We start from the raw sequence: 11,248 nt of genomic DNA on the forward strand, positions 1-11,248 counted from the left end.
TTGCATTGGTGCTGTATCTTTAAAGATGTTACTGAGGTGTATGTCGTGCAGTGTTTCACCCATTTTTGGTTTTGGGTCTTATGTCTAGGTCTTTAATCCACTTTGAGTTGTTTTTGTTCATGGTGTGAGGTAGTGATCTAGTTTCATTTTTTTTGCATGTAGCTTCCCAGTTTTCCCAGCACCATTTGTTGAACAAACTTTGTTCCATTGTATATTCTTTGCTCCATTGTCAAAGATTAGCTGCCCATAAACCTGTGTTATATATGGGTTTTCTATTCAAATCCACTGGTCTGTGTGTCTGTTCTTGTTCTAGTACCATGCAATTTTGATTATTATGGCTTTGTGGTATAGCTTGAAATCTGGGAATGTGATCCCTCCATTGTCTTTTTATTCATGAGTAGTTTTGGCTATTTGAGATTTTTTGTGGTTCCATATGAATCTCATCAGTATGAGATTTTTTTTTTTGGTTCCATAAGAATCTTATTAGTACTCTATTTCTTTGAAGAGTCTTACTGGCTTTTAAAGAAGGTAAAGAGCTGATAGCCATGTTTCTTACCAGGAATTGAATGATTTAGTATATATCTGCAGGCAATACTTATTTTATTTCACAAATAGTCTTTCTACCCCTCTAAAGCTTTCATTAGTGTGTTAGCACACTATTTTATAGTACATATTTACACTTCAAAAATAATATTAGGTATTTTCATTGTAAACTAGTATCAATTTTAGAATTTAAGTTTTTTCTTCCTGGTATTGATCTTGGGATCTAAAGCAGAAATCATACAAACATGGTAAAATATATTTTAAAAATCTTCATTGAACTATAGTTCACATGCCAAAAACGTACTTTTAAAGTGTGTATTTGGATGATTTTTAGTACAGAATTTACAAAATTTGGCAATTATTACAACCACCTAGGTTTAGAACATTTTTATCACCTTGAGAAGAGACTATACCACTAGCAATTGCTCTCCCCCTGTACTCAACAACTACTAAGCTATGTTTCTGTGTTTTTTATTGAAGTAACTTTACATTGTAACATTACATTAGTTACAGGTATGCATCATTAAAGATCAGTATTGTACATACTATACACAAAATTTTTGAGTAAAAGCTTAATTCTGTCCTTCACTATGAACTTGGCCCAATTTACCCACCCTCTTCCTCCTTTCCTTCTGGTAACCACTAATTGGTCCTATAGTTTAAAGTTTATTTTTGTTTTATTTAGTTCATTCTTCAGTTTATTTTCTCATTATACCACATATGAGTGATATCATACAGGACTTGTCATTTTGGTCTGACTTATTTCAGAGTAGCTTGATTTTGATGAGTTACTCATGTTTTGCATAATGGGAGAGATAGGGATTAAAACTGTATATGAAATCATGGTAAAACAGCTTTGAAAGTAAGAATTATATTAAGTTAGCTTAGCCTTTGCTTTATTTAATTGTTTACTTAAAAGACAAACTCATGTCATTTGCAGCAACATAGATGGAGTGAGAAAGGATTATGCTAGCTGAAATTAGTCAGAAGGAAAAAGATAAATATTACATGACTTCATTTACATGTGGAATAAAGAGAAGTATTTGCTCTTTTTTTTTAGTATTTGCTCTTTTTTAAAGGGATAAAATAAAGGGAGAAACAGTTGTTTTAATTGCTTATGAGAAAGCAAAATTCTAGATTGTGTTTTATACAGTGTTTATTTGTAAACTAAAAAAATTAGACCTAGAATTTACAAAGCTTAATGGTCTTAAAAGATAACAACAGCATTCAATCTGACCCTGATAAACTGGAGAGATTACATTTTTTAAAGGGTAAAATTCAGAAGACACTTATACAATAATACATCTCACATTTGGTTGCAGAGATCCAGTTACTATAGAGGGAAAATAGACTATGTTTCCCTGAATTACTATAAAGGGAAAATAGACTAAAGTGTAACATCTCCTGCTTTCATTACTGAGAGTGGACATTTTGCCTTTGAATAATTTTTTCCCAAAGTTTGAGGTGCCTTTTCATAGTCTTAATTCCTATTTCCTTCCTCCCACATTATTGGTTTTCTCCTGGTTACTGTGTAAGAGTCAATTCAAACATTACCTACTCTAGAAAGCATTTCCTGTCATTCCATTTTGTATCTCCCACCTATTTCTCCATGCTACCATAATATCCTCAATAGTTTTCTTTTCTAGGAGTCACTCTACTATATTTCAACTGTGTGCTTTTCACTCTTTCAGTACACCTTAGTCCTTTACCTTTATCATGTGTTTGGTACATTGTGACTGCTCCTGACTTGTTTGTTGGATGAATGACTGAAGCAGTGTTTTTAGGTGGGATTTTTGCTCACAGTAGAGCTTCTGGAACTGCCACTGATTGAAGCACAGTAGAGGAACTCAGCTGTGCTCCAAGGCACTCAGGGCTATGATATTTAGGACTTCTGTAGAGTACCCTGAGAGGATTTGCCTATCCTCAAATCTTAAAAGCTTTGATTCATACATCTATAGGATGTTCTAATTTGATCTGTCCTTGATTAGAAGTGGAGAATCTGTGTTCCTTAACTTGGCTTTATCAGGCCCTTAAAGTGTTGTCTGCATCTCAAGAGTAGAAAGAGTATTCTTGTAATGCTAGGACAAAAGCACCAGGAGGATTATGAATAGTGGCTGATTAGCTAATTAAAATTTCAAAGAATTTTTTTATATGTTATTATTTGCATATGTTTACATAATGATTTGAAGCCTACAGCTCAAATGGAAGAGGTTAAGCTCTGATACTCACTTTGAAGACATACGCATGTTTATTCTTGATTTTTTTTGTTTTTTTCCCTCCCTGTTATATTATTTTGTTTTGTCCTTTGTCAGCCTGTTTTCTGTTACACCCTTCTCCCTTCTGAGGCTCTCCTTGGTTCTCCACTTCTTTTTCTGCATTTGGTCTGGTTTTATGCATTTCTTCCTTCACAAACATGACTGAAGAACACTGACTGTGAAACTGAGGCATACAGCAAAGGAGGGGCACTGGGGGCAGAAAGGACAGGGGTGAACACAAGGGAATATGGCGATGGTTCACAAGTGTTACTGTGGCAGGAGAACTATGAGGACTACAACAATGTAAGAAAAAATATCTAATTCATAAAAAAGACACAAATGACCAATAAGCTCATGAAAAGATGTTCAGTGTCATCTGTGCAAAATAAAATTACAGTGAAATACAATGTCACTCCAATAAGAATGACACACACACACACACAAACATTAAAAACACTTTATAAAACTTAGTGTAGTTATTTTATAAAGATTTCTGTTTCTTGTTCTTAATTTAGATAGAGGGATTATCATTGTTATGTTCCTATATTTGTTACATGTATGAACCAGCAGAAACTCACCATAGCTCAGAACACAGAGGACGTGATGTTAGTCACATTCAGAAGTGGGTGGCACTGTTGGTTTCTTTTCTTTGTTTTATAGAGATGAACGAAATCAGTCTATCATTGTAAGTGGAGAATCTGGTGCAGGAAAAACAGTCTCAGCTAAATATGCCATGCGATACTTTGCAACTGTCAGTGGTTCTGCCAGTGAAGCTAATGTTGAGGAAAAGGTCTTGGCATCCAACCCCATCATGGAGGTAAGACAACCACACCCTTGGCCTCACTATATTCTCTTGTTAAGAAACATACTAAAATTGGACTCTCCTAGCTGCAGGTGCTCCATCAAGAATTCAATCTCCAGCCAAGGAGCTGACCTACATGGTGCAGCAGACCTCTCCTGAGCACCCGCTGCTCCCCTCAGCAGTGTACTTCATCGATCTGCCTGTTCTGCTCCCCACTCTGTCTCTGGTGGATCCCCTTACTACCCCTATACCCCTGACCCATATCCCAGTTCTGTATGCATAAATTAATAATTAAAAAAAATAAACATGCTAAAAATTGATTGACATATAGCATTTGTTAGAAAGTTGAGGGTGTCCAGCCTCAAAACATAAGAAAATATTTTCACATGTTAGGGAGCATTAGAAAAAGTAAAGATTTACTAAGATAGATATTTTTTTTTTTTGAGTAAGATTCAGCTGCAGAGGAATCTACCTAACCTATAACACTGTATTTTTAACTTGGCATTAATTGTGGCCTCTAAATTGCTTACAGTGACACTTCATTTTCTAAAGTTTCTTTTCTCCTACATATTGACTAGTAACTGTGTCTCCTTGTGCTTATGCCACAGGAAATAGTCCTATTTGTATGAGAATTTTAGTGTTTTAGGTTGTATAGCTAGAGAATTATTTACATACTTATATGGTTTTAGTAAACACATATTCCTAATAGGATTATAATTCCATTAAATGGAGAAAAAGTTTATTAGATGGAGGGAAATTCATTTGGACATGCAGAAAACAAACCTTTCTTATTAAAAGTTCAAATCAGCAACTTTTATTTCTTTTTTTTCCCTTTGTCAAGCCTTATGTGTCACCCAAACAGATGGAGTTTAGAACGGGCCTGTGGTGCACCTGTGGTACAAATGGTTTTTGCAATAATCAGTCCCGAGGTAATTGTGCCTGGTTTGCAGTGCTGTGTGTGACACTTCAATGCAATGATCCTTTGCAGGGCTGCTCACTGGAGCAGCAGGACTTCTGTTCTTGGGATCAAGGGGACAAGATGTAGTGGGGTAGTTAAAGGCCTCCTGGATTGGGTACACTTTGGAAAGAGAGCTGGAGAAGTTTTCTGAAATAGCATGGACAGGAAAAGACCGATGTTTGGGCCAAAAAATAATAGCTATGACTTAAAGCAAATATTAAGATTTTGAAAGAATTTAAGTTACAGATACAATAGTGGATGTCACTGTTGTTAGTATTGGGGCTATAAAGCTGTAAAGCTAATGCTGAGTTTTGTGTCAGATATCAACATATTTGGTATCCTACCATTGTTTTCATTGCATTTAGTCATGACAGCAAATTCTTGGTATTTGCAATGGTGTGGGACATTCTAGTCCCTAATGATAGAATATTCAAAAGTCTTGTGGTGGCACCAGGTATCCTGTCTCTCCTAGGTCGAGGCCACATAAATTTCTAAGTCTGGAATGAACCTTCTGGACTATATCAAGTTGAATTGAATGAGCTATTTTTATCACTTTGCTATACCTATTTTTTAAAAAGCAGCTACAACAGGCTTTTTATTAGTACAGATTTCAGTGACATTAAAAAGGTAGAGTAGTACAGATACTGTTTTTTAACATGTAACTATGAGGAATTTACCTGGATGAACAAAAGATTAGATATGGGTTATGCTTAACTATTTTCTTTTGTGTTATTGTTTAGTTTCTCTGTAGGAATTAAGAAATTAAGAAAATTTTGGAAAAAAGAAAGCTACCTTAATACAACTACAAGTGAGGGCATCCCAATTTGAAAGATTAAAAGGGAATATGGGGCTGAAAAGGGTGACAAGGATTTATACTACAGGAGAAAATTATAGGTGAAATATTGAATATGTAGTATAGAAAATTCATAGCTGGAAGTCAGTTTCAAGATTATGTCTCTTTATCAGGCTCTTCATTGTGATGTAAACCTTTCTGGGTCTCCAGTGAGCTGCTGACTCTTCATCACACTGGGACCATTTTGCAGGGCTCACATCTCAGCGCAGTGGCTAATGGGATATGCACGTTATTCTTTAGAAAGCAAGCTTCTGTCCTCAGCATAGGCTCCTTTTGCAAAATAAAAATGCACAGAGAAATGATTCTTTTTTGCTTTTTTTATCACATTTTCTTTTTCTCTACTCTCTCCAAGAGACTTAACAGTCTATGATGGGAACAGGGAAGATTTTTCAGGTCCAATGAGGTTTAATAGTTCTTTTTCATCTTCAGTAACTATAGCTGAAAATTTTCATCTCTTTCGAAGAAAGAGTAACTCACTCAACATTTCATTGAAATCAGTAAAATTAAGACCACAAATTTAACTTTCCTTTAGCAATTTGCTATTGAAATGAAAATAGTAGTAAGGGAGGTTGTTGTAATTACACTACCAATGAGAGCACTTGGGGGATGGACAAAGTCTACCCTCTATAGATAACCTTTTTCCCATATCAGTTTCAAAACTTAGAATTATCTAATAATGAAAAAAAAAAGATGCAAGAGATCTATATTCATCAGCTTATACTCAGGAAGATTAGTGTTCCTTGTTTAGAGGATAGTAAGTTGGTGCAGGATCTGGTTTGATCTCTGGATCTTTAGACTTCTATTTTTTCCTTCTACCAGTTTTTTTGCTGTATATTTAAAAGTTTTTCACTGAAAGACAGAGGGGTCTCTTTCAAGCCTCGCCTATTTACTAGGGCTCACAGAGTATAGCATTGTTTGGCAGGTTGGCTACCCAGACTCCCACTGAGTAGATGGGGGAGAGATGCTATATGAAAGGTGAGAGAAGAGTCAGGAAGGAGGGGAAGCTGTGGCCCACCTGCCCTACTTGCTTGGTTGCTGGCAGGAAAGAGCTTAGGACAGTGATGGGAAAGCACTCGGTAACCATACACCTGCTGCACGTGACCCTTCATTTGCTCTATGACAAGAAGATGTTGTATTGAGAAAAAACTCTGCATTTATTATAAATTTCCTTTTCTAAACAAAATAAAAATAATGAGAATATATGGGAACTTTTTTCCCCCCCTTTGGTAAAATCAGAGAAGAGAATATGTAGATAAATGTCTGTAAATCATCTTCAACTACTCTCGGTAACTTACTGGAAAGTTTTTCACTGAAAGACAGAGGGGTCTCTTTCAAGCCTAGCCTATTTACTGGGGCTCACTGAGTATAGCATTGTTTGGCCAAACTGCCAAACAATGCTATGCATTCTTTAAAATGTTCATATGTAATACAGCAGTGTCCTTACTGCCAAAATAAAAAAAAAAAAAAAGGGCAGTACCTACCCTGTATTTCAGTGAGTGAAAATGTATTTTGTTTGATCAGAGATTTGAAGATATTGACTTTTGTGGCTATTTGCATTGCTTTTTAACTCCAGAGCGTTTTCATATCTTTCTCTCTGTTACAGTTTCATTACTAATCCAATAGTCACATGCTTGGCACAAGTGAAAATACTAGTCTTACATGAAATTATCTTAATATTCTATATATGCATCATATTAAAACTTGCTTTTCTGACTATAGCATATTTTTTGCTTTGCCTTGAAAGAAACGTTTATATAAGCATGTTACCTAAATCTGAAAGTAGTACATATGCCATTTTGATTTTTAAGATTATTTTTAAAAGAAGAAAGTTATATCCTTTGCCTTCTGTATCATAATTTTTGCAAGTTAGATGCAAATATCAAACTCCAAAACTAGGTTTTTCTGTCTCTGGAAATGGCTATGAATTGAATGTGTCATTAATAATGATCTTCTAAAAAGTGGTCCAACTGGGCCTTCATTGTCGTAGGAGAAGATGGCAGAAACATAGGCTAAAGAGACCCAGAGACCCTGAACAACAAAGCAACATTTCCAGGAAATATTAAATATTAACTTGTCTTAATCAACTTATTTACATAAAAACTGATGTTAAGTTTTTCAAGAAATCCAAACACTGATGTTTAAGAGGGCTTGTGCCTTGCCAGTTCCTTCTTTATCGGTTCATGTGCGGGCAGGATCTAGGGTGTTTGAATGTTATAAACGAAAACCTCCCCACTGTTGAACTCAAGATTTTGTATGTCTGAAGATGATTTATGTGAACATTACAAGGCAGATACAAACTACTAAGTATATCTGTGTGGCTGTGCAAAGGATGAAGCCTGCAGTGGCAAATATGGTTCTGTTTTTAAAAGAATCAGTTTTTTTAAAGGATTGTGTAGACTCTGTGCTTTCCCTGAACAAATTCTGTGTCACGTTATGAATTATACTTGTAAAGTCTTACTTTTTTTCCTTGCTTTTTAGTCAATTGGAAATGCTAAAACAACCAGGAATGACAATAGCAGCCGTTTTGGAAAATATATTGAGATTGGTTTTGATAAAAGATATCGAATTATTGGTGCCAACATGAGAACTTACCTCTTAGAGAAATCCAGAGTAGTGTTCCAGGTAAGCTGAACATGTGTACACATAAATACTGTGTTAGATGTTATATAATTTCAGAACCTATATTTATGGAGTTTTATTTCCAGATACTTTTAGTCATTTTAATGCAATATTAGTACAAACTTTCTTTGGACTGAAACATGTGAAGAAGTGCCTCCTAGAGGCAGGGAAATGCCTATTAGACTAAGGGACTAAGCACAGGTTTAGTGGTTTTGACTTTCCTACAGTTGCTTATAGAAGAAACTTAGTTAAGAAGAGAGATCTTAATTAGTTTCATCTTGTCTCTGGTATTTCCCAGCTGATAGGCAAACATTGATCTATGCCTTCAGTGAGCTATAATTTGAGCTCAGTTCAAGAAAACAATTTTCCTTGTCCTTGTCCTTTTCCTTCTCTTCTATTCTTAGATACAGTATTGTTTAGGTAAACTAATGAGGGTTAAAACGTATTCACTGAAAAGCCCAGTTGTGAGTTACTATCAAAGACATATGCAAGTCTATGCATCCATGCAGGCTTGGCATTTTCACATTTGCTTTTTGTCCTTTTTCATCTATAAGTGGAAAATACTTTATATATAGAAAAACACTTCCAGAAAATACTAAGAAATGATGTCAGAATTGCATGTGGTTCATTTTCTATTGATTTCAAAATATATAAACTAAAATGATAAAGTACATGTGCAGCATTCTTGCAACACCCATAGTAGATGGTCCAATCTGATAGATGGGAAAAATGGGGTATTCTTTTTCAATCAAAGTATGGGTAATCTAAGAAGGAATGTGAGAAAATAGTATTATGTTACACAAAAATAGTTTTAGTTTTCCCTAAAGATACAGCTCTTGTCTGGCAATGTTACATATAAAGTTGTCCACCAGTTCAAAAATCATTACTCTTCAGATGTTTTATATGAAGGTGACCAAACAATATATAGTCACATTCACAGAGCTAAAAAGTAATTAGACTTAATAATCATAAATATGTACTGGGAAATTTGGTAAGAATTCATTTTTACCAACTGAGATAATTAAATATTAAATTTAATATTTTTACTTTATGTTTGAATTTCCTGAGTTTTGGATTAAAATGCTATAATTGAAAACTCTTTCTTATTTCAAAGGCAGAAGAGGAGAGAAACTATCATATCTTCTATCAGCTTTGTGCTTCAGCAAAGTTACCTGAATTTAAAATGCTGCGATTAGGTATGAATATGATGTGAGACTTAATTGTGCTGAAATTGGCTTTTGTTAATTTCTGAAGTTATAAACTTACTCGTCATAAAAGAGATTGTCTCATACTGAAATTTTTATGGATGAAATGATAAGAAGTTTGCTTAAAAAAAAACATAGCCGATGAGGAAGAAGTGAGTAGTTATATAAATGAAACAAAATTGGCCTTTAGTTAATGCTTGTTTAAGATTAATTTTGAATACATAGGGGCTCATGATATTAGTTTTTCTTCTTCTGTATATGTTTGGGATTTACCTTGATTAAAATAAAACAAATTTAGGGTGTTTCTGTGTTGGAGGCATGTAGGGTTTCTGATGAGGGGAGTTAACTCTGATAAAAATGATCCTACATTGAAGAAGTTACATAGGTTGAATAAAACCTACTCATAAAGGATTGTTCATTCACCAATTAAAACAAGTAACCTACAAATATTTCACTTCATTTTTTAAAGTTTTATATTAAGATATAATCGAAACACAGATCCACACCATACACTTAAACTGTACTATCAGTGTTTCTAAATAAAAGTGGCCATAGGAATAAAAGTTAAGACTTTCATAAACTACAAATCCTTTCTTTTTCCTTAATTATAGGAAATGCAAATAGCTTTCATTACACGAAGCAAGGTGGCAGTCCTGTGATTGAAGGAGTTGATGATTCAAAGGAGATGGCACATACCAGACAGGCCTGTACTTTGCTAGGTATTGTTACTTATTTTTTGGCTTTTGAGCAATAGATTTTTGAATCAAGCAAATTTTGTTTGGAATATTGACCTAGTTTAATATTGACCTTAGATTAAATAATGTTGGGAGATTTAACATTTTTGACAGCATGTATTTAGGCAAGAAATGGGCATGAGGTTTCTTTAAGGGGGATGTTTGAACTGTTATAAATTTTACTTTGGTAGCAGTTGTGTAATTCCATTAAGTTTACTAAAAATCATTGAATTACATACTTAAAGGAGGTAAATTTTATGTTATGCAAATTATCCCCCAAATAAGCTCTTTGAAAACACATTTGGAGTGTCAGGAGACATACTACTAATTTTTTTTTACTTAAATTCAGTCAATATGAGTCCTAGAACTAAATGAAATGGGTTCCTGTATAAGCTCGGGATTTTTGCTATTTTTGTTTGTGATGTATTTTATTTGTTTTTGTGGCTGGGATATGTGATTGAGCTAACTTGATGACAAAACAATGTATTTTATGTAGTTTATTATGTTTTGAAACAAATTAGATGTCAATTATATCCTAGGATTTTGATAAAAGATAATTAATGGATCTACATATAAATCAATTGACCTTTAGAACCATGGTGTTTTAAGAGGTGAATTATCTATTTAAACATCAGAATATGAAAAAATTGAAGATAATTTGTATATAAAATAATTTAATTCTAAAATTTTTGTGTATAATACAAATAAAAATAATATAATTTTTTTTTTACTTTGAGGAATACCCAAGGTGAGTTAATTTAATTTTAAATCTTTGCTAATCAGAGTATGGACCAGGACTGCTGTGAAACTTGGAGGAATTTAATATCTTAGATCCCATCTCAGAGCTACTGAATCAGAATCTGCATATAAGAAGATACTTTGTGCTTCGTATGCATATAAAGCCTGAAAAAAATGCCAGTTTACTTTTAAGGCTATATCTGCATATAAGTAGAAAATTGCAAATTTGGAAAAAAAATATAATGCAGGAGTGGCAAAAGCTTTATTATAAAAGCCAGTCTCAGTTTCTTGTATATTAGTACATATTTAGAAATAATTTTGCTATTTTTACTTGCATGTAACTGTATCCAGTATTCTAAAAAAAATTTATTTATGGGAAGATGAAGCCTGATCTGATAAAATTCCAAAGGCTGTCCTACTTTTTCCTCCTTGACTTGTACTTCAGTTCCTACTAGAATGCTGCATTTGAACACTTGCTCATCAACTGTGTTCAGTATCATTCACAACACTTCTAATGCTAGATTCTCTTTGACGTACCCTT

At 34.0% G+C, this 11,248-nt stretch overlaps 1 protein-coding gene across 2 annotated transcripts in view; it reads left to right on the forward strand.

The window, feature by feature from the left end:
• MYO5A (myosin VA (heavy chain 12, myoxin)) overlaps positions 1-11,248 on the forward strand; it is a 104,220-nt gene that overhangs the window by 11,139 nt on the left and 81,833 nt on the right. For both annotated transcript variants that reach the window (XM_004687778.2, XM_004687779.2), the window contains exons 4-7: positions 3,459-3,615; positions 7,890-8,033; positions 9,145-9,226; positions 9,847-9,954. In XM_004687778.2, the coding sequence (XP_004687835.1) occupies positions 3,459-3,615; positions 7,890-8,033; positions 9,145-9,226; positions 9,847-9,954 (491 nt within the window). The remainder of the gene's footprint in view (positions 1-3,458; positions 3,616-7,889; positions 8,034-9,144; positions 9,227-9,846; positions 9,955-11,248) is intronic.

The sequence above is a fragment of the Condylura cristata genome, unplaced genomic scaffold (genome assembly GCF_000260355.1).
Source record: "Condylura cristata isolate star-nosed mole 26May11 unplaced genomic scaffold, ConCri1.0 scaffold00023, whole genome shotgun sequence".
NCBI classification, from domain to species: Eukaryota; Metazoa; Chordata; class Mammalia; order Eulipotyphla; family Talpidae; genus Condylura; species Condylura cristata.